The sequence below is a fragment of the Sander vitreus genome, chromosome 8 (genome assembly GCF_031162955.1).
Source record: "Sander vitreus isolate 19-12246 chromosome 8, sanVit1, whole genome shotgun sequence".
In the NCBI taxonomy this organism is placed as follows: Eukaryota; Metazoa; Chordata; class Actinopteri; order Perciformes; family Percidae; genus Sander; species Sander vitreus.
Genome location: NC_135862.1, coordinates 36,469,264 through 36,493,711, shown reverse-complemented (window position 1 = coordinate 36,493,711; position 24,448 = coordinate 36,469,264). Strand labels below are relative to the sequence as shown.

Genomic DNA, 24,448 nt, shown 5'->3' with positions numbered 1-24,448 from the left:
CAGTTTTCATCTCCGAGTTTTTTGTTCCATAAAAATCAAATCTTATTCAGTGCCTCTCAGAAGGAAGATAACTGAACTTAAGGCAATGTTTCACACGATAGCAATAGAACCAGCAATTCTGTCTGACCACAATGTGCTGATAACCACATTATGTTGTGATATGTTAGGAGAAAGATCTAGGAGCTGGCAATTTAATAATTCCCTTCTCCAAAACATAGCTTTTGATGCAGAATTTAGAACCAAACTTGCTGAATTTATATCACTTAATACAGACTCAGTTCCTGATCCCGCAGATTTCACATCCTCCTTTGCGGTCAACTTGAAGAGGAAAAGAGAGGCAAGGATTGCGGAGTTGGAAGAACGCTGTAAATCGTTAGAGCAATCTCTTAAAACTTGTTTTTCTAAATCTACACAAACTCTAGTCACAAGTCGAGCAGAGCTAAATGATTTGCTAGTGAGAGTGAGGCAAAATTACTATTTTAATGGTTGTAAACCAAGCAAATTGCTAGCTCTGACATTAAAACAAAGTGAATCCAGAGCTGCTATCAACAGCATCTGCACAGACAGAGGTATCTCAACAAATCCTAAGGATATCAGCGCCACTTTTCAATCCTTCTACTCAAAGTTGTATGAGTCCTCCTGCAACCCAGATCCGACACAGTGCCAGATGTTCCTAAAAGAGCTAAACCTGCCTTTTCTAGACCCAGAGAAGGCAGAAGAACTGGGCCAACCGATAACCCAGTTCAATAACAAGTGTCATGCTGCAGACAATGTACGCAGACTATTTCATGTAATAGAAGAAGCCAAAAACCTTCCAACAACGGCAGCAGTTTTATCACTGGACGCGGAAAAGGCTTTTGACCGCCTAGAATGGAACTACTTGTGGCAAGTAATGGAGAGGCTCGGTTTGGGAGCCAAATTCATTGACATGGCACGTACTTTATATGTGAATCCCACAGCCATAGTCTCAACCAATGGCTTGCACTCTTAGCCATTTCCCATCCAGCGGGGCTCGCGACAGGGATGCCCGCTCACCCCCATGCTGTTTGCAATCTCGCTTGAACCATTAGCCCAAGCCATAAGGCAAAATAAAATATGTAATGTCCAGATTAAATCCAACAGCAGCTCAATATCATTATTTGCGGACAATATTTTGTTGTACATTTCTGATCTTGAGGACTCTATTCCAAAAATTCTTAAGATCTTTAACGAATTTGGCTCAATCTCCAGCTATAAAATTAACTGGAATAAATGTAATTTCCTTTTATTGAATAACAGGCATGTGGCTTCAGCCATTAGTGTTACAATACCAACTCAAAGCAAAATTACAAATTTGGGCATCACCATACACGCATCGCTACAGCGAGTTGTCCAGGACAACTATGAAACTATCTTAAGTAGTGTTCAAAGAGATCTGGCCAACTAGTCCGCGCTACCAGCATCACTACGGTCCAGGATTGCTGTTGTTAAAATGAACATAGTTCCTCGTGTGAATTTCTTAAGTACAATGATCCCCCTACCCCCACCAATAAATTTCTGGAAGAAACTTGATACTTTAATTCGGCAGTATATTTGTAATAATAAACAACCTAGGCTAAAATACTCTACCCTACAACGTACCACAAACACGGGAGGCCTGGCCTTCCCCAACCTTAAAGTGTATCACAGAGCCTTTCAGCTACGGGCCCTCAGAGTGTGGATAGACCCCTCATCTACAGTCCCATGGAGAGAAATAGAGCAAAACCTCACTGGAAGTCTAAGACTGCAAAACCTGGCCTTTACAGGTGTGTGTCCAAAAAAGTGTATGTTAACCTATGGCCTTATTATCACCAACACATTGACCAACTTTAAACAGGTAGAGGAGCAACTACGCTACACCAATAAATGGCATTTGAACACCCCAGTTTGGCACAACATACACTTAATGTCTGGTAACAAACTTTTTGTATATAACCAGTTGAGTGACAGAGATATTTATACTCTAGACCAGCTATTCAATGATGAAGGTATGTTAAGTTTTGAAGACCTGAGAGCTAGCTTTGAGGTCCCTAGGACATCCTTCTTCCTTTATCTTCGCTTAAAATCAGCCCTAAAATGTTATGGAGTACCAATGGGGGAACAGCCTTGAGATGCACCCAATCATTAAATGGCTTGTTGATTCTCCTGTGGGAGGATTAGTGTCCAGGATTTATGCTAAACTGATGCAAGTATCCGTAGGAGAACTCGCAATAGCAAAGAAATGGGAGCGAGAGTTGAGTTCAGAGGGGAACGTAATTAATTGGGAGATAGTTTGGGACATTTCCTACTGTTCCAAGAACCCAAATCACCAGCAAATCCACTTCAACATATGTCATAGGACATATTGAACTCCTCAGAAGAGATACGTCTCTAAAGTCATTCCTACTCCCTATTGCACGTTCTGTCAACCTGAACAAACTGGAACTTTCCTGCATATGGTCTGGGAGTGTGAACAGGTACATGAGTTCTGGAATAAAACAACATCAATAATATCTGATGTGATAGGATGTCAACTTCCTACTGACCCAATTGTTTTGTTACTTAATGATGACTCTAAATTACATCTGCTTGGGAGACAGAGGACAATTTGGATAGCCGGCTCAACCGCAACCAAGACAATGATAGCTCCCCCCACCACCCACACACACACACACACACACACACACACACACACACACACACACACACACACACACACACGCTTTGTATAAAACAGTGGTTGGCGTATTTTCTGGACATAGTTATGCTTGAGCTCTCTACAGCAAGGATTAACAAAGCCAAGTCATCGACTATAGACCTATGGAAAGGTGCAGCAGCACAAGTATCAGTCCTAATGACCGCTGCATCACAGGTATCAGTCCTAATGACCTCAGCATCACAGGTATCAGTCCTAATGACCTCAGCATCACAGGTATCAGTCCTAATGACCTCAGCATCACAGGTATCAGTCCTAATGACCTCAGCATCACAGGTATCAGTCCTCATGACCTCAGCATCACCGGTATCAGTCCTAATGACCTCAGCATCACAGGTATCAGTCCTAATGACCTCAGCATCACAAGAAGTAGAGGAGAGTGACTAGGCAAGGTGTGATTTTTGTTTTTGTTTATGTGTTTGTTTTCTTTCCTCGAGACCGCAGAGGGTGGGGGGTGGGAGAGGGTTGTTGTTCTTGTTCAATTGTGTTTGTCTGTTCTGTGTGTTTAAAAATATAAAAACAATAAAAAATGTATCTTAAGAAAAAAAAAAGAAGGAAGAGAACATTGTGTGTCTACTAAATTATCTGAAGGTATACCAAGTATTATTTAACTTTTTTTGTGGTTTGCAGCATTGAGCTGTAGTGGTCAAAGAGCAGGACTTTATCATTTTTGACTCAGCGGTCACAGTTCTTCTTGTGGTGCTTTGGAGGTTAAATCAATAGAGATTATACTTTTCATGCTGAGCTGTGGTTGTGACATAATGAGCTTGTTTGTGATGTGTGTGTGGGAGTTAGAGTTGTGTGCGTGTGTGTTGGCAGGGTGGTACCAGAGGCCAGGACAGGGGCAGAGGGCTTTTTCTCTGAAAGCACAGTGTAATTCTCTACGTCTTTTCTTCGAGCCTGGTCAGGATGGGAACAGTGCTTTTCATTGTTTATCTCCTTCTTGCGCTGACAGCAATAGCACAGGCAACACCAGGTAAGGAAACACTTCATTTTACATTCTGATGCACCAGCCACTATGGATGACAAATACATAGGTTCATTATACAATTTTCCAATTTCTTAGCAGCCCAAGGAATGTTAAGAACAATCTAAAACGTTAAAGAAGAATGACCACATTGTCAACTTTTCAGGAGCTACCAATCTCCAAACCCACCGAATAATCCATGGAATGACACTGCAGTTATGTTTTTTTGTTATTTTTCATGATCACTTACATGCATGTTTCTAAGTAAACCTTTTGAAACCAGTGGTGAGAGAAGTATTTAGATGCTTTAGAACATGCGTATTGAGTTGTAGTAGGGACTTCAGTTGACATAGAAACATGTATGTAAGTGATCATGAAAAACAACAACAACAAAACAAAAAAAACTGCAGTGTCATCCCATGGATTATTCGGTGGGTTTGGCTAACACTGCTGCAGCTAGATATTCCTGTCCTCTACTGGAAATACAAGATGCAAATAACAAAACTCACAAATGAATATATGTAATAAGAAATGTACATGCAAATAGTAAGGTTCTGGCTTCTCCATCAATTAACTGTAGAATGGGTAGAGTGGTGAATAAATGTACCATTATCTTATGCTGCCCTCTATTGGTTAAACATCGATGCAGGCTAGATATGGAAAATGGCAAATTGCTGATGCAATAATCACAAGTTGGTGCAGAAGGCAATCTTGAACAAGTAATAACCTAAGTAGATATGAACTATAAAAAATAATACTACTAAAATACTACTTAAAATTGCACTGTGCCTTGTGCTGCTTTTTGGTCTCTCCAGTGCTCCCCCCGCCTCCTTCTTAAATGTTTACAATAATTCCATGAAAAGCACAGGCAGGTCTGCCTTATTGCATGATCCAAATTTTCTTTAAAACTTTCCATTTTTAGAGTTTGAATGAGACACATTGTCTCATACCCTTTCAGCAGACATTTTGAATTTTCATAGTATGAAAAGGTATTACTAATAATTACATTAATGATGGCTTTGTTCTATTCAAGTATCCTAGTAAGCCATGACTGGGTGAACAATACCAGGACCCTGAAACTGAAGCAGCTAAATGGACTTCATTGTATTATTTACACCTATGCTTTTTCTACTTTTACAGGCAGTGAGAAGTTAAACACAATCACAAATACTTGTATCTTCGGCAGGGAGCGTTGACCATGTGGTCTCTCTGAAAAATGGCCGAATCAGAGGGGAATACGTTACGGTGAAAGGCACAGAGAGGAGGGTGAAGCAACACCTAGGAATCCCCTTTGCACGGCCCCCTGTGGGGCCCCTCCGCCTGGCTGCTCCTCAGGATGCAGAGCCCTGGGAGGGGGAGAGAGATGGCACACATCAGCCTCCCATGTAAGACTTGGTGACTTAAAGTGTGGTTACCTGGTAAATGTTTAATTATAGAATATGTATTTGTATCATTATTCCTTTTTAATAATGGTCATACATATTTACCATTTTTATTGTAATCCTATTTTATTTTTTATTTTACCTTTTATCTAATCTTATGTTTCCATACATGTTTTGTTTTTGTCATGCATGAATTTTAGCCAGTTTTTTCTTGCTTGCTTTTATTTTGAAGCACATTGAGTTTACGCCTGTCGTATGAAATGTGCTATATAAATAAACTTGACTTGAATCAACGAAGAGCACCAAACATGACAAGATTTGACCGTTTATTTCTCCCTATGGATGGCACACACTTCTCTCTCTCTCTTTTTTTTAAGGTGTATCCAGGATCCAGAAATAGTTGTGAGTGTTTCTAGGACCATGTCAATGCAATACAGCCCACCAGAGCTTTCAGAGGACTGTCTGTATCTGAACGTATACTCTCCAGCTGAGGCAACAAAAGGGGACAAACTGCCAGTACGTTAAACAGACATAGATCATATATGATTGTATACAGGCATGGACAAAATAACAGAATTTCCTTACACTATAAATGCAATCCATTAAAACAACACAGCATTAACATTATGAAGAGAGGGAGTAACTTGTGATGTTGTTGGACTAAGTTGTCCATGTTATTTTGTCCACTCTCGGTCTCTATGCTGAGTAAATAGCTATTCACTGTGTAATGTCAAAATGTGTTGGCTGCTCAAACAAAGCTTCAACATGTGTTTGATTTTTACCATTTAACCCTTGAGTTGTCTTCGGGTCAGAAATGACCCGCCACTGTGTTTCACTGTGTGTACAGAGAAAAAACTCCCTAAATCAGGGGTCTTCAACATTTTTTAAGCCAAGGACCCCTTAACTGGAAGAGATATGGATCAGGGACCCCCTACTACATTCAAAAATGTAGAAATTAAAATCAGTTGCATATAAAAACTGGACCTACAATAATGCATCACAATGTAGGTGGCACATTACAAATGGTTGTATCTTATACTGTACTGTGTGTCAGGTGATGGTGTGGATCCATGGAGGAGGTCTGACAATGGGTGCAGCTTCTCAGTATGATGGTGCTCCATTAGCTGCTTATGAAAACATAGTGATGGTTGTTATTCAGTATCGCCTTGGCATTCTGGGATTCTTGAGGTAAGGGATTGTGTTGCTCATCACATTTCTGTCTGGTTTCAAGAAATAAACAGAAAATATCCACAGTATCACATTCACCATTTTTTCACCATTCAAGAATCCAAACGGATGTGTCTTGACTTTTCCTGTTTCAAAGCACTGGAGACGAGCATGCTCAGGGCAACTGGGGTTTCTTGGATCAGCTAACAGCTCTGAAATGGGTGCAAGGAAATATTGAGGCCTTTGGCGGCGATCCACAAACTGTCACAGTCGCTGGAGATTCTGCAGGAGGCATCAGTGCATCCATACTGGTAAAGAAAACTAATCACTGGAAGAAAAGAAACACGTTAGTTACATACATTTACACATTTTTAACATGTTTAGGTGATCCAAATGTATGAACCTCAGTGCTAGTTTATGAGTGCATCGTGGATTTATTATCATGTATATTTGTCAAGTCATTGCATATGTAATGGGTTATTCCTTATGAACAGACTCTGTCTCCACAAGCAAAAGGATTATTTCACAGGGCAATTTTTCAAAGTGGAGTAGCAACACTCGGGACCTACACTACAAACCATCCTTTGGATCATGCCAAGGTACTGTAATATGTAAACTGAGTAGATTAGCATGAATTTAAAAACATATCTATCAAACACATGCTCATTGTTTTGAACATGTATTTGTACCGACAGAACTTAAAGAGGCATTAATTGGATTGTTTGGCCCCTTGTTCAATGAAGACAAAACACAACATCAACATATTATCACCTAACAAGGTGACCACCCCCTTGGTGCCCCCATGTTAAACCCCCCCCCCAAAAAAAAAACAAGGCAGCCCTTCCAGTGGAGAAAACATGATAGTGTTCTCTAGGGTGCCCTTAAAATAAGAAAACATGATAAAGTACCCTCCAGAGTGGCCTTTCAATGTGGTTCACTAATGAGTGGCCCTAATATGGAGAAAACATGATGCAGTGCCCTCTAGGGTGCCCTGCGGAGAAATTATTGATAAAGTGTTCTCTAGGGCAGCGGTTCCCAACCTTTTTTCCTTGGTGCCCCCCCCTACTCATGTCTAAGAAAAGCTGAGCCCCCCTGAAACCGAAGTTGAGGTAACTCTCGAGATAGAGCCTTACTTTCTTTTTTGATACAGAGCAGTTATCAGCACTTTTACGTTTCTCCGCCATGTTTCATTCATAAAATAGTGATGCCGTGGCGGCAGGACAAACGAGGATGCTAGCAGCTAGCAGCTGACCTGATGACAGCAAGGGTCCCAGGTTAAGATGTCCCGGAGGTTTGGCCTACTAAGTAGCCTGCCTACAATTTTAAGCCAGAATAAAAATATATAGTTTTTATACCGACTTTTGTATTCATTATATATTCTAGTGTATTATCCTAATTTGTTTAACATGTGCAAATAGTTATTTTTACCTCAACCTCAAACCAGATGAAGACTTGCACACCCCCTGTGATCTTTGCACCCCCCTGAGGGGTGCCCGGACCCCAGGTTGGGAACCACTGCTCTAGGGTGCCCTTTACTCTTTTTCGCAGAAGTACATTTTCATAGCAACCTTCACATGTGTACCAGAGTAAAATACATTAGAGAATTATTTTAGCAGGATACTATTACTTATGTCGGTGTGGTTTTTATTAATCTCTTCCTTATACCTAGATTGTTGCCAACCTTACTGGATGTGACCGCAGCAGCACAGAGGAACTGGTCCATTGTATGAGGGGGAAAAGTAAAGATGAGCTAGTTGATGCAGCTAAAAAGGTAAATGATATTGTGAAGATATGCAGGCAGATGTTATGGATGTATTTAGCTTTAGTTGTGTTAATTGTGTGTTTTATTCTATCTTGCATTCCCTGGATCCTTCTGTCTTTACAGTGTAGTTTAAGTTAAATTAGGAGGCCAATAGTAGCCACAAAAGTGTCAATCTCTATATCATAGAGGTGCTGGTATATTAGAAAACTACAGAGGGTGAAAGAACTAATAGAAACCTCACCCAAGGGAATCATCATTTTTTCAAGGTTCAGTGTGAATTCCAGATCAGAATTTTAAGCGCCATGGCCCAACTTTTAGCCACAAGATGGCAGCCTGTGAACCCCCTTGGCTGGTAAACACTCATTGAAAGTTTGGTTTACCTTCATCCACTTGGACAAAGACGCATTGATGTTCAATAGCAGTAAGTTCTGTCTTGTGTTTAGATGAAAATTTACCTGGGAGCCGTGGTGGACGGAGTGTTTCTGACTGACACAGCAGAGGAGCTTCTCAAGAGAAAAGAAGTGTTGAAGGTTCCAGTGATGATGGGAGTAACCAACCATGAGTTTGGATGGATCCTGCCTCAGGTCACACAGATCTCAATGCTTTCACTCCATTATTCAGACATAATATACTTTACCCAGCTTCTGGGACAATTATTCTCCTTTTAATTATATCCAAGGGCGTAACTTTGGGTTTAACATTGGGGGGGTTTGAGATCTCCACTTTTGAGCAAAATCTAAATTTTAACGTCTAACACTTAATTTCCTGCATTGTGGCGAATTTTTCAGCAACAATTTGTGCCTTTTCTGCATCAAGGTTATGGTGCACATGTCTTTATTTATGTAAAGGAAATTATAATAGGTATTTGGGGTGGGTTGCACCGATCAGTTTTGATTATTGGGGGTTGTAACCCCCCCATCCCTCCTGTGAATTACGCCTATGATTATGTCAGTGTCACTTAATCTCCATATCACTCCATGTTGAAAAGATTTATTTTTTTATCTTGAAGGATTTGTACTTGAAAATGTTTTGTTTGTAATGAACTATTTTTAGTTTTATTTGTTAACAACATACACAGCATACAACTCACAATATGAACATACCCCCTCTCCTCCCCCCCCCTCGTCATCTCCACCCACTCAGACAAAATCAAGAAAAGATGACACAGTAACTACAATATTCAAGACCATACAACAACATAGTAACAAAAATAGTAAACCAAATAAACATATGTATAAATGACAACCCCATGAGCCCATCATACAGGTCTCTCCCCAGCACTAAGCTTCTTAGGAGCCCTCCAGAAAGTTCAGCTACTTTCCCCATTTTCTAGTATAGACATCCAATCTGGTAAACCGTTTATATGACATTTATTCAAATGCCCCCCCACCCTATCATTCCTCCATCCTCTTAAAAGAATCTGTCTATCTATCATCAAACTAGTCTGGACCCAGCTTCTTATGTGCTGATCCATCTCGTTTAGGATTGACCCATCTCCCAGAACAAATAATCTTGGGCTGAATGGAACCTGGGTCCCTGCAATCTGAGATAGGTTATCATTTATCCCGGTCCAAACTTCCTGGACCTCATCACAGGACCAGAGGACATGAAGTAATTGGCCATCCTCTGTCTTACATTTCCAACAATTTGGTGTGTCTTGCAGAACAATTCTAAACAATATGGAGCAAGTCCAATAGAAGTGATGCATAATCTTGAGCTGAATGTCGCATCACATGGCGTGACATTTCATTCTTTCCCACTCAACTTGAACTAATTTGAAGCATTTTCTTATGTTGATGACAGAGCTTCGCCCCTCCTGGCTGGGAACACGGTATGAACAGATTGTCTGTGCTGGCAGTGGTGAACATGTTCAACCCTACAGGGGTGAGCTCCATGATAGCTGTTGTTGCTTGTTAATGATAATCAGTGATTGATTGATTGTTTGATTCATTCATTTATTGTATTATTAGTATATTATTTTACATGACATTTCACAGTTTATAATATAGATATATATATATATATATATATTTTTTTTTTTTACCATTGCACATAACATAAACTGATGCCGTTATCTTAAAGATTCTTTCCAGACATGTTCTAATACATGTCTAGGGGTCAGTTAGAAATTGCATACTAACATCCTATTCTTAGTCATACTAAGTATGATGTAAAATTAAGTATGTATTGCGTTCCTCCAACTGCATAAGATTTTGTGTATGCAAGAAATGCCTGAATGTATAGTAGATTAGCAAAATTATGCAATGTGAGCTTACTGTAGGCTACATACTCAACGGCCTCAAAATACATTGCAGCTCTTCAGACTGTCCAATGGCGGACTGCGAGTCACATGGTTTAAATAATTAACTGTTCAATTAGCATTATATTATTATCATATTATGACATTTCATTGATAGGAAAGGTTGTCAGCATAAAGAATTTTGCTACGTCCCAAAATTTTAATGCTGCAACATTTTGACCAACAAGGTCATCTTCGTCATGCAAACACATTGATCATATTCATCACATCAGATGTGAACAATGTTTACACCATTTTTAATTAAAAAGTAAAGGTCATTAAGTCATCCTTCTTGTTGATGAGAAGTTGCTGTAGAAAAACACTACCTCAAAGAGAAATCTAATGGTCCAACCTTCCTCCCTATTTCAGGCCTCCTCTGCAAACAGCCTCATCATCGACGAATACTTGAAAGACTCTAAAACACCAGAAGAGATCAGAGACGCATTCACCGAAGTCATTGGAGACCTGCTGATGACGCTTCCTGTCACCTCGGTGGCTGGATACCACTCAGGTCAGAAGGGGCACGGCACAGAAAGAGCATTTTGACAGCTCTATAAATAAATGGAAACTAATGTTTGTGTCACACAAGGAAGACTAATTGATTAAAGACCTGTGTAGGAAGACAGTCTGTCAATTCTGTCAATGTTGGTGCACTTTGCCGGTGTCGATTATAGATGATTTGATGCTGTTTTAATCTCATTTCAACCAAAGGAAAGCAACAACTCAGAGTTCATACCATAGACTGTATATAATTGCGCGATCACAAAAGGCTTGTATCATGAGGACAGAAACTACACACTATAGCTTTAAGTTTTTAAGCCCAGAAGCTTCATCCATTATTATTATACAGTCTATGGTTCATACATCACCCTGTAAATGGACTATATTTATATAGCACTTTTCTAGTCTTAACGACTAATCAAAGCACTTTTACATAGTACCATTCATCATTCACAACCATTATATTCATACACTGTGGCCAAGGCTGCCGTACAAGTTGCCACCTGCTCATCAGATAAACATTCACACACATTCACACTCCGATTGTGCAGCATTTGGAGCAATTTGGGGTTCAGTGTCTTGCCCAAGGACACTTCGACATGAGACTGCAGGGCCAGGGATCCAACCACTGATTGGCAGACGTCCGCTCTCTACCACCTGAGCCACATTCCCTGCAACGATTTGCTAATTGCTCTTGATCTTTAACCTTTATCCTTAAGCATACGCCTCTTGTCTTTTATCTCCTTGGTGTATTTAGATGCGGGTGTTCCAGTTTACATGTACGAGTTTGTATACCGTGCTGAGATACACAAACATACCAGACCCAGCTTTGTGAAGGCAGATCATGCAGATGATGTCGGCTTCATGTTTGGTGCATGTTTCTGGAATGGACATATAAAAATCATAGGTAGGTTGTTTGTAATGTGCTACCCATTATATTAGAGCTGCAACTAAAGAAATGTTTCATTGTTGATTAATATGTTGATTATTTTCTCAATTATGGATTAGTTGTTTGTTCTACAAAATAAATGAAGAATAAGTGAAAAAATGTGACCAGTATTGTCCAAAGCCCAAAAAGACGTTCTCAAATGTCTTGTTTTGTCCAAAATGCAAATATATTCAGTTTACTGTCACATAGGAGTGGAGATACTAGAAAATAGTCACATTAAAGAAGATAATTTTTACTTTCTTTTCAGAAAAAATTAATCAAACCGATTGATTATCAAAATAGTTGGCAATTAATTGAATGGTAAACAGCTAATCGATTAATCGATTAATCTTTGCAGCTCTACATAATAAACATATATAGATACAGATAAGATGGCTCTGCTCAGGCATGACCACTTCATTCCCAACTTCTGGGACTTGGTGGAGTAAATGAAGGAATGAATGGGACCATATTGCTATTGTGATTAAACTCCTCCTGTCCCATCTTCAGGCAACATTACCAAGGAGGATGAAAGACTTTGTAGGACCATGATGGCGTACTGGAGCAATTTTGCCCGTACTGGGTGAGTAAGCACTGAGAACAACAGTATCATTAAAGCTGCACTAATCAATACTTTTATATTACAACAGAAAAAAAGGAGTTGCTTACATGGACCATCCCACAGAGAATTATCATTGACTTCTATTGACTCTGCAGTTCCACTCAGCTCTATGGAGCTTTTTAGCATCCTCAAGCTTATTCTTTTGGTTTCATAGTCACAACTTTAATGTTTTATTTAATGTTTCTCTTAGCTTCCAACTGAACGTTAGTGCTGCTCTGTGTCTGCTGGATGTTTAACTGTATTTGATATGGCAGTGTTGAGTTTACAGCTTGTGTTTACAGCTCGTTCCGCAAAGAAAAAGTCAATTCATGCAATTTTAAAGTCTAATTAAATGATAAGTGGCACATTGGCCAGAGAGGCTGCTTGATTGAAAGTTGATACTTAATGGTACAGAGCATGTTGTAAGGTCAGACTTTGAAAATATTATACTGTGATACAGCAGGGCAAGATGACTATATTCAGCAGAATGTGCATATATTTCTAAATACAGTTTATACAGCAGAACAATATTCACTGGATAGAGTCAGATTGAAGATTAATTGAAACAGAAATAGATGAAATAGATGCTTTACATTATGTGTATGTGGTTTTTCAAAGTTGCAAGCATGCATGGACAAATAAATGAAAATACAAAATCTGTAGCAAACATGTTTGTTGATGATTTTCTTTGCTGCATAGGCCGCCCTAATGTCTGCAGCTGGCGTGTTTTATTATTTCTTCAGCTCTCCCAACGGTCCAGGGCTTGTCATTTGGCCTCAGTATGACAAGCAGAAGCAGGAGTACATGGAACTGGGTCTGACGCAGACAGTGAGACAGAAACTGAAGAAGGACCGGGTCCATTTTGTTACTGTCATCCTCCCTCTGAAGCTGGAACAGTTGGCGGCAGCAGCAGCAGCAGCAGCAGCAGCAGCTGAACCTGGAAACTGATCTCTGCTGTCATTTGTATTGGTTCCAAGTTTGAAACTTGTTATGCCTCCTCACCAAACATAATGTTAATTACTGCCTGGACCACTTTAACTTTATTTCAGAATGGATATGCTAGGCCTTTGACAATAGTTTTGTAAAATAGCTGTTATTAAAAGAAACCCTTTCATTGCAAAGAAACAAAATGTGTCTTTTGTTAAAACACCTGGACAGCATGGTTTGTAGATGCAGTTTAAAATGATTTTTGAGAGCAGAAAATTACGTAGGTTACTGAGTGACAGTGACATTTCCCATAATTTTGGAAATTCAAGTGGTTTTCCATATTAATTTGTACAGGTAGTTGTTGTTTCTTCATGGCACTAGGCCTGCCACACCTCCACCAGTGCCTGGTTAGCTGCTGGGTCATCAGCTGGGGACCACCACTCATAGATGTTTCACCCTTTAGACCAGGACAGAGATGTCTCCCTGATACTCCCTGCAGATAGCCTTCTTCAGGAGTTGCTTGCTCCCCACACCTGATCCTGTCTTGTCAGCTCAGATCTAGAAGCTTGCCTCTTCTCCCCGAAACCCCAAGTCCTTGAGCAGATGTGTTGTTGTGGCTCCGACAGAGCCTCTAGCCACCTAGCCCACCTCCACTGGGTAGATTAATATAAAGTTCAGGCACCATATAAAATATTCAAAGGATGTGCAAACCGGCGTGTTAAAATTCACCATTGAGAATATAGTTTCTGACATACAGTACGTCATCATGTGCTATACAGAATACCATTATTCTGAACATTCTTCTGTATCTATCTATCTATCTATCTACCTATCTATCTATCTACCTACCTACCTACCTCTCTCTCTCTCTCTCTCTCTCTACCTACCTCTACCTACCTATCTATCTCTCTCTCTCTCTCTCTCTCTCTCTCTCTCTCTCTCTCTCTCTCTCTATCTATCTATCTATCTATCTATCTATCTATCTATCTCTCTCTCTCTCTCTATCTATCTATCTATCTACCTACCTATCTCTCTATCTCTCTATCTATCTATCTCTCTATCTATCTATCTATCTATCTATCTATCTTTCTACCTACCTACCTACCTACCTATCTGTTGACATTCTGTTGAAAATATCACAGATTCATTTCCCCCCCCAGGTATTGATCCTAATGGCACTTTACAAGTGGATGAATCTGAAAATGTTTTCTGCAGGGTAACATGTAGTACTAGTACTATTCCAGTTATAATCAACAATAGACCATACAAAGTGGTGAATCCCCTAAGTAATAAGATGTTGACTGCAAACATAGTCAATTTAGCATCCAGTTCACGTCAGCCACAGCCTGCCCCAAAAAATGAGACGTGTCTGTTCCTCAACTCAGATCAGTTAAATCAAAGGTAACCAAAAGAGGGGTAATACTTAACAACCTAATTGGAATTAAAACTACCACTGCAATGATAGAACAGGATAGGAAAATTAGATGTGGACTACTAAATATCAGATCTCTGTCTTCTAAAGCAGTACTAGTAAACAAATTGATATCCGATAATCAAATTGATCTATTCTGTCTTACTGAAACATGGCTGGGCCATGAAGAATATGTTAGTCTAAATGAAGCCACTCCTCCCAGTCATATTAATACTCAAATTCCTCGAGACTCAGGCCGAGGAGGGGGGGGTTGCAGCCATATTTGATTCAAGCCTGTTAATTAATCCTAAACCTAAACTAAATTATAACTCATTTGAAAGCCTTGTTCTTAATCTTCAGCATCCAACATGGAAAATAGTACAGCCAATTATATTTGTTGTTGTCTACCGAGCACCAGGTCCATATTCTGAATTTTTGGAATTCTCAGAGTTTTTATCATGTGTAGTCCTTAAATCAGACAAAGTACTTATTGTAGGTGATTTTAATATCCATGTGGACGTTGACGGCAATAGCCTTAGTATTGCTTTCAACTCACTGCTAGATTCAATTGGTTTCAGTCAGAGTGTGCATATCGCCACGCACTGTTTTAACCACACCCTCGACCTTGTGCTGGCATATGGCATCAAAATTGAAGATGTAATAGTATTCCCGCAAAATCCTTTATTATCAGACCACTTCTTAATAACTTTCGAATTCTTAATACCCGATTATACGAAATTAGATAAAAGCTTCTACACTAGATGCCTATCTGACAGTGTTATAGCTAAATTTAAGGAAGATATTCCAACAGCACTAAACTCATTGCCGTGCTTTAATAAAACAGAGGACCTTTATGTTAACTTTAGTCCCTCTCAAATTGATAATTATGTAGATGGTGTTACAGCCTGCCTACGGACTACTTTAGACTCTGTTGCTCCCCTCAAAAAGAAGACAATGAAGCAAAGGAAACTACCACCTTGGTATAACTCCCACACTCATAAATTAAAGCAAATCTCGCGAAAACTTGAAAGTAAATGGCTTTCCACCAAACTGGAAGAATCTCGTTTAGATTGGCAAGACAGTCTGAAAACCTATAGGAAGGTCCTAAGAAAGGCCAGCTCAGACTATTATTCATCACTGATAGAAGAAAATAAGAACAACCCAAGGTTTCTTTTCAGCACTGTAGCCAGGCTGACTGAAAGTCACAGCTCTACTGAGCCTTCTATTCTGATAGCTCTGAGTAGTGATGACTTCATGAGCTTCTTTAATGATAAAATAAAAACAATTAGAGATACTATTCATCACCTCTTGCCCTCAACCTCTAACGGTTCACCTTTAAATGACAGACTACTAGAAAGAACGACAAGACCTGACATATACTTAAACTGCTTTTATCCTATAAACCCTCAACAATTAATGCTAAAGGTCTCTTCAGCTAAGCCATCTACCTGTCTCTTAGACCCCATCCCAACTAGGCTACTTAAAGAAGCGTTACCCATGGTTAACACTTCATTACTAGATATGATCAATATGTCTTTATTAACAGGTTATGTACCGCAGTCATTTAAAGTAGCTGTGATAAAACCTCTTCTGAAAAAACCCACCCTTGATGCTGAGGTCTTAGCCAACTATAGACCTATATCTAACCTTCCCTTTCTCTCCAAGATCCTTGAGAAGGTAGTTGCCAATCAGTTATGTGATTTTCTACATAGTTTATTTGAGGACTTTCAGTCAGGATTTAGAAAGCATCATAGCACAGAGACGGCACTGGTGAAAATTACTAACGACCTTCTAAGTGCTTCAGACAAAGGACTTGTCTCCATACTTGTCTTATTAGATCTTAGTGCTGCATTCAATACTATTGACCATAACATCCTGTTACAGAGATTGGAACATTTAGTTGGCATTAAAGAAACCGCTCTAAGCTGGTTTAAATCTTATTTCTCAGACCGATCTCAATTTATTAATGTAAACAATAAATCCTCCAGGTACACTAAAGTTAGCCATGACGTTCCACTAGGCTCAGTGCTTGGACCAATTCTATTCTCCTTATATATGCTTCCTCTGGGCAATATTATTAGGAAACACTCAATTAACTTTCACCAGACGAAACTAGTCAGTTAGCTAAACTTCAAGTATGCATTAAAGATATAAAATCATGGATGGCCTATAATTTTCTGATGTTAAACTCAAACAAAACCAAAGTTATTGTGCTGGGCCCGAAACACCTACGAACCTCATTATCCGAAGATATAATTACTCTGGATGGCATTGCCCTGGCCTCCAGCACTACTGTCAGAAATCTAGGAGTTATTTTTGATCAGGATATATCCTTTAACGCCCACTTAAAACAAACCTCTAGAACAGCCTTTTTTCACCTTTGTAACATTGCTAAAATTAGGAACATCCTGTCTCAAAACGATGCTGAAAAACGAGTCCATGCATTGCGTTCGGCAGTCCATTTGTTACTTCCAGGCTGGACTATTGTAATTCCCTATTATCAGGATGCTCAAATAAAACCCTTAAGACTCTTCAGCTGATCCAGAATGCTGCAGCTCGTGTTCTGACAAGAACTAAGAAAAGAGATCATATTTCTCCTGTATTAGCTTCTCTTCATTGGCTTCCTGTAAAATCCAGGATTTAATTTAAAATCCTTCTTCTGACCTACAAAGCTCTAAATGGTCAAGCACCATCATATCTTGAGGAGCTCATAGTACCTTATTGTCCCACTAGCGCACTGCGCTCCCAGAATGCAGAGTTACTTGTGGTTCCTAGAGTCTCTAAAAGTAGAATGGGAGCTAGAGCATTTAGCTATCAGGCTCCTCTCCTGTGGAACCAGCTCCCAGTCTGGGTTTGGGGGGAGAACACCGTCATCACATTTAAGACTAAACTGAAAACTCTCCTCTTTGATAAAGCTTATAGTTAGGGAGTGAGGAGTTGCATTGTACGCCTAGATCGGCGGGGCAGGGTGTATAGCTCCAGACACAGCACCCCAGCTTTTCTCTGCTTCTCTTTATTGTCATCAGATTTACCTATCATATAATCAATAATATAGTGAGAGTAGAGGGAGGCAGGCCAGTACAGCCCGATCCGGTTGGGGAGAGTTCTAGCCCGACCAGGCACCTCCCTTTAACCTGCCTCTCCTAGTTATGCTATTATAATTCTAGACTGCCGGGGAAGTTCCTTCCTTCTTATGACACAATGAGCTGCTCTCTCTTCTCTCTTTTCATTTGTTTCCTTTTATGTGCATCCTGTCCCAGAAATGCTTGTTACTAACCTAGCTCTGGGGAGTTTACTCCCCGGAGTCCTTATGTTTCTTCTTCGCCCAGAACATCGCCTCGGATTAGGGTGACACCAAGATCTGGGTCTTGGGTGCAGCTGTCGCTGTGGACCGGCTACACCCTGCTACGCTCTGTGATTCCCTGCAATGTCCGGCTACGTCCTGCTGCGTCCTGCCGCGTCCACTGCGTCCACCCATGCTCTGCAGTGCCATGCTACATCCCGTAACGCCCTGCTGTGCTGTGCTGTGCTGTGCTGACATTAACTATTTAGACTACCATTGTAGTCACTGTTCCATTATCTCTATTGTGACTATTACGCCACTGCTCATCATAACCCCAACCGGCACCATCAGACACTGCCTACCAAGAGTCTGGGTCTGGCTGAGGTTTCTTCCTAAAAGGGAGTTTCTCCTCGCCACTGTTGCAATAGCCACTGCTAATGCTTGCTCTTGGGGGAATTATTGGAATTGTTGGGGCTTTGTAAATTATAGAGTGTGGTCTAGACCTACTCTATCTGTAAAGTGTCTCGAGATAACTCTTGTTATAATTTGATACTATAAATAAAATTGAATTGAATTACCTACCTACCTATCTATCTACCTATCTATCTATCTATCTATCTATCTATCTATCTATCTATCTATCTATCTATCTATCTATCTATCTATCTATCCATCTATCTATCTATCTATCTATCTATCTATCTATCTATCTATCTATCTATCCATCTATCTATCTATCTATCTATCTATCTATCTATCTATTTATTTATCTATCTATCTATCCATCTATCTATCTATCTATCCATCTATCTATCTATCTATCTATCTATCTATCTATCTATCTATCTATCTATCTATCCATCTATCTATCTATCTATCTATCTATCTATCTATCTATCTATCTATCTATCTATCTATCTATCTATCCATCTATCTATCTATCTATCTATCTATCTATCTATCTATCTATATATCTATCCATCTCTATCTATTATATAGAAAGTAATGTAAGCAATTAAAGAGAGTCTTATCATAAACAGGAATAGAGAACAAGTTGTTAATATGGCAGATAATCACTGGAATATAGGCCTATATAGCCTACATTTAGAATGTATTTGGTTTTCCAACAAATAAGAAAGTTAACATAGGCTACATTTAGGAAACTCCTGCATCTAATCTTATAAATACTCAAATATCAATACTAGAGAATTAATCATTCTCTTTCTTGTTTTGTTTATGGAATGAAATATTCCAGCTTTTTTTAAATGAAAGGAATGCATTAAATTGCGTAAGTGGAGGGAATTAATATTAATAATAACAACAACAACAAAAAACCTTTCTTAAAATAGAATTTGTTGTTACCATAGACTGTATATAAAACTAGGTTGTTACTCGAGCGCCAAATTGAGCCACCATGCTTTTATTGATAGGAAACATCCTGTAATATTCCTGCAGATTTAACCCAGCACGACGACTCATTGGCTGGGCTGCTTGTCGACGTCATTGGGTTCCCCCTCGTCGTGTTCGCCTCTCTTTGCGCCTGCGCTCTTCTTTCCTTAAGACCACAGTGGAGTCTACGACACACAAACAGCAGTGAGGAGCTACAGTCCTCTTGTCTCCGGTCAGAACGGGACATTTCACGTACGTACAGCTGTTACTTATGTTGTCGTCTCATAAAATATCAATTCACACATTCGAGACGTATTGTTTAACGACTCGTTAACGCCATTTTGCATAGCTTTCTGTTTGTTTGAATGGTAGTGGGGTCACAGCGAAGGGGCAGTTCTCCTGTTGTGATATTCTGGCTCTTATCGTGTTAGTTGGAGTTGTTTTGATGCCTAGTGGATCATTTGGCTTCACTTGGAGGTACTGACGGGGTATCCCTGTTTGCCTGAACACGCTTAACGTTACAGGAAACGTCAGCCTGGGCTGTTTATTCAGCGCTGCTTCCTTTCTGAGCTGTCAGTGCGCCCAGTCCCACTCGTGGCTCTGCGTTTGTGTTCAGTCACAAGATATCTGCTCTATGGGAGTCTGAGCGCCAGCTTCTTTCATCGTTTTAACTCTTCGTATCCATAATTCATGTACGGCAGATTGTTGATTGGTCGCCTGTCCTCAACCAAACCTCATTCAGTAAGGTTGCAATATATTATTGAGAAATACGTATACCAACTGGATGAAGAAACAACGCGTTTTGTTTATTGTATCGAGATCCATGTATATTCGGTTGATGTATCATACCAAGCACATTGTATTTGTAGGACACTTAGACGTTTGTCATATCAACAAGCTTTTTCTAACACAATCGGAAAAATCACTTGTGTCAAATAATATGTATATTTTTTTGTCATTTTTTTATTGAGAAAGGCACAAGATTAACAACATTACACATCACAGATTTAGCCCTTTCTTTCTATAGTTTTACTGATTATATTTTAGAACAGAGGGGTTGCATCATATACCGCATTTGAGAATATCGCCTTTTGATTTGCAACGGATGGGCTGATAAGTAGTGCATTATAAAATGAGCTGACTTTTTAAATTGAGTCAGGTGTGACGTAGGTACACAAGCAGATGGCAGAGAATACGTAGTCCTATATGAAACAGTACATAATGAGTACATAATAACTATATAGTCAAGACTGCACACACATTAAATATGTAGAAAAGCATGTTGCCTAAAGCTGTTACACAGTCATGATGTTTCTTTCAAATCCCCTATACTACACTTTTCAATCTGCATTCACACTACTTATCTGGCTCCGTTTTTGTCCGCCTCGAGATCTTTAATAAACATTGGCCAGTTAAGGAAAGGCCAAGCTGACAAAATATTACTGGGGCTCCAGTTATTTGGGTTGACAGATATAGATTGTTTTTTGGTGTTATCTGGAGGTGCACACGGACGAGAACTTCCTGTTTGGTTTTATAGCATCCATCACTCATTTCTTAGAATGATACAATATTTACTGATATCAAAAAGTCTACCATGCCTGTGACCGATATGAGACGAAACATAAGCCGATTCAACACAATCTGTTACATTTATACTCATTTACAAAAAGCAACTAAAATATGATTTGACAATTTCATTACTAAGCTCCTCCAGGCACTTAAATTGAAAAAGCTACTCTTTTTAATGAAAACCAATATAAAGTTGGAATTTCAAAATAAAGGGACATCTTAAAGATGAGGATATGTATCAATATTTTCACTTTGCATCGATAATATGGATCGTTGAGGATTGGATCGATGAATGGTGACACCCCTACTCTGTAGTGTATGTTTATCATGATTATTTATTTCTTGTGCATGTTGTTGCATCGCCTTCCACTCAGTCAGATGGAGAAATAGTTCTTATCTTCTATATGAGCATGAATTGCACAGGCAGGCATTTTGTCTAGACTCTTGTTCTACTATGTTACATATTAGATTGTGATTGAAAAGCAACAATAGAAGGACATGGGGGGAAGGAAACAGTATTTGACATGCTAGGTCAAGAGGTTGTAATTGTATTAGTATTGAACAGATTGCTTTCTTTTTACTTCTCTGTGACCTTTCCGTGCTGTCATAGAGCTCAACAGTGATCGCCCACTTTTTGAACTGCTCCGGTTCCAGAAGGGATTTTCCCCATTAAATATCTCCATTGACGTTTAAGAGACTGCAAATATAAAGAGTTTTAAGCCTTGAATCAAGCCAAGCAGCTTGTGAATATGCGTTTCCTAGGATGGAAAAGGAATGTCCTGCCCTACTCTGCCTCTGATTGGCTAGTACTCATTGCCTTCGTTGTTTGGATTGGTTAGGTTTAGGTACCGAACTTCGACTTTTAAGGCACAAACCAAATTGCCTCCATAATATTGAGTATCGAAAAATGCCTTGTCATTCAATACCAAAACAGCAATACCTAAAGAATTAATCTCATCAGCATCAGTGAGCCAATCAGCATGCAGCATGCTTCCACCAAGATCTAATAATGCTGGTGATTGGCTCTCTACACATCGCAGAGGCATGCAGGAAGAACACTATGTTACACACAGAGACGTGTGTGTTGTTGTATTTTGAGAGGATTGACGACAGTGTGTGTCACATAAGTCTAAAGGAACTGAAAAATAAAGAAAATGATACCGTAATGTTGTAATTTCTTTTTTGTTAATGGTAGATGCAGTGCTAAGGTTCACCTTACTCTGTGAGTGCATTGCTTTCATGTTTACTGACAGGATGATGGGGTAAAGTGCTACTATCTTTCTGTCTTGTCCTCTGAAAACCGATTTAGTGTTTTTGTGTTGAGAGTGTTGCTGGGGATGAACAGATTACATCTGCAAGTGCAGTCCTCATCTTTTCCCTGGCCAACCTCAGCTGAGATTCTAAACCTAACTTATCTGCCATCAGCCACTTCTGCTTGTCACACACCTATTGTAGCATGTGATGTGCGGCCGTGCAGTTCAGCCATCGCCCTCTGGCACTGTTGTGCTGCTGTGTACTCAAACTGAGCTTTAAATGTACAATTATAAAGATATATTCTTCCATAAAACACATTGTAACCTTAACCCTATGCCCCCCCAAATATTTAGAAGGGGTAGATTTAAAAAATATGAAAGACAACCCCCAAAAGAGGTAAAAATAAACGGTACTGTCTTTACCTTGCAGTGCACATCTCTGTTCTTTCTCACGTGTGATGTTTTGAATATGTCAAGTTTTGAACAATACAGGAAAATTATTCAAAATAATAATAATAATTAAAGACATTGAACCATAAGTTGATGCAGAAAAGGCACAAATTGTTGCATAAAAATTTACCAGAATGCAGGAAATGACGTGTTTGACGCTCAATGTTGAGACAAAACCTAGGCAAACAGTTATTTCTGATAGAGTCCATTCTTGTTTAGGTCCACTAGAAAAGCTCTTTTAGAAGTGGCTGTGGCCAACGTTCCTGCACCTAGAACACTTCACTCCCTGCTGCCTGTAATAAGTCTGATGCCCCTCAGCTGGAGGACTGCTATCCCACTATCAGTTTGGAGCCTGATACTCATAGTTGGTTTAGGGCTGTGGTGGAAAATAACTTGGTACATGTACTCAAGCACTGGCCCTAAAGGATCATTCTGGTTTATTACAAACTTGGTCTAATTTGAATAGCTTTGGCCATCATTCGTGGCTTATTATACTCAACAAGTTAATTGCAGAGCCCTGGTAACATGGTGACTTGACATTGCAAAAAAAAAAAAAAAAAAAAAAGTCCAGCAGGGCAAGAAACGTGCAGTTATGTGATAAGACAAATTGTGAACAAACCCCAGGGGAGACAAACTTAAGAGAGACAGAACAGTCATACAATGGTTACCCAACGTCTTTTGAAAAACAACATCACAGTTTACAGTCTCAACTCAACAATTTTGTTTGTTTTTTTCTCCAAATTCTTAACTGCTCATGGTACTTTGTTGTAGCAATGTCATCAAGTTCTCAGATCTCAACATAATGCTGCACACAGACCTTTTGACTTGTCATAGTAGGAAAAGCACAGGTCTCACTAATAATAATTAACACTGGCTCCGTTCTGACTTGTCAAGATCCCAGTAAGCCACAGTGTGACAGTAGACTGTCCTCCCCAGAAAAACGCTCGGGAGGTTGTTTATTCAACCAGCAATTAAGACGCAGCTTTACATTTCTAGTGGTGGCGCCCTCTAGTGGCCGCCGTAGTTATGACAGGAGCAAAGCAGGAAGTAAGGTGACAAAGTATGAAGCTGCTTACACACTAACCAGACGCCAACCGCAGAAAAGCCAGTGTGACTGATCAGTCTCCCCGAGTTGGTCAAAAAAATGCCTCAGAACACACCGAAGAGACGAGACGTAATACGTCTTCATAACAGCAGGCGGCGCTAATCTGTATTGTCGCCCAAAAATGAAAACTGGCAGCTGATTGGACGAACGCGTCACGTGGGTCTGGTTTCTCTGGAAATTCAAAGACAGACTGTCATGGCGTCCAGGGTTTCCCGCATTAAATTTGTTAGTTAAGGTGGTAGGTTTGCCATCTGACTGGGGGGGGGGGGTCTGTAGTACAGACTCTGTACTACACACCACCCTAAATATCAAATTTAAATATATAATTAATATATCTCTGTAGTGCAGACTCTATACTAAACACTACACTAAATATTAAATTTAAATAATAATAAATAATTAATAAATAACCAGCTTTTCAAAATAACAGTTGCAATGTGCAATTTTAAGCTCATTAAACTATTTTCAAAAGAAGTGTTTGAGTGTGAACAGTTTTACTGGCATTGCTGCCATTCTCCTCCGTGACACGCTCTCTTCCACTTTGCCTGACAACTCTTCTCCAAAACAAAATGCGCTGAGAGAACAGAGCTCAGCCCGTAGCTTCACTGTTAACTACGCTAACTAATGTATGTACTAATGTATTGTGAACCGCGTGTAGTGATTAAAAAAACCAGACAACAGCTGTGTCTCAAAGACCGGGCAACAGCCGGGACGTTGAGAATCCAGGCGTGAGAGGTGATG

General features: G+C 39.7%; 2 protein-coding genes across 5 annotated transcripts in view; both read left to right on the top strand.

Annotated features, from left to right (window-relative positions):
* The first annotated feature begins 3,509 nt into the window (after positions 1–3,509).
* ces3 (carboxylesterase 3) lies at positions 3,510–13,435 on the top strand. 2 transcript variants are annotated; one of them, XM_078258056.1, is made up of 13 exons: positions 3,510–3,689; positions 4,867–5,065; positions 5,440–5,578; positions 6,117–6,250; positions 6,387–6,540; positions 6,724–6,828; positions 7,899–8,000; positions 8,435–8,575; positions 9,795–9,875; positions 10,660–10,801; positions 11,549–11,698; positions 12,230–12,302; positions 13,064–13,435. In XM_078258056.1, exons 1-13 carry the CDS (start codon positions 3,623–3,625, stop codon positions 13,266–13,268), a joined length of 1,692 nt encoding a protein of 563 aa, XP_078114182.1. In that variant the 5' UTR covers positions 3,510–3,622; the 3' UTR covers positions 13,269–13,435. The 2 variants fall into 2 exon arrangements, with proteins under 2 accessions (XP_078114182.1, XP_078114181.1); XM_078258055.1 differs by having other exon boundaries at positions 4,864–5,065.
* Positions 13,436–19,491: 6,056 nt separating this feature from the next.
* kiaa0513 (KIAA0513 ortholog) overlaps positions 19,492–24,448 on the top strand; it is a 104,642-nt gene continuing 99,685 nt past the window's right edge. For all 3 annotated transcript variants that reach the window (XR_013502433.1, XM_078258053.1, XM_078258052.1), the window contains exon 1: positions 19,492–19,582. The gene's annotated coding sequence lies outside the window, so the exon portion shown is untranslated. The remainder of the gene's footprint in view (positions 19,583–24,448) is intronic.

Bases quoted from the DNA above. Each gene is read 5' to 3' on its own strand.
- ces3 (XM_078258055.1), top strand. From the start codon at position 3,623: ATGGGAACAGTGCTTTTCATTGTTTATCTCCTTCTTGCGCTGACAGCA. The intron at 8,001-8,434 runs GTAAATGATATT...TCTTGTGTTTAG, and splicing joins TAGTTGATGCAGCTAAAAAG to ATGAAAATTTACCTGGGAGC. The intron at 8,576-9,794 runs GTCACACAGATC...TGTTGATGACAG, and splicing joins TTGGATGGATCCTGCCTCAG to AGCTTCGCCCCTCCTGGCTG.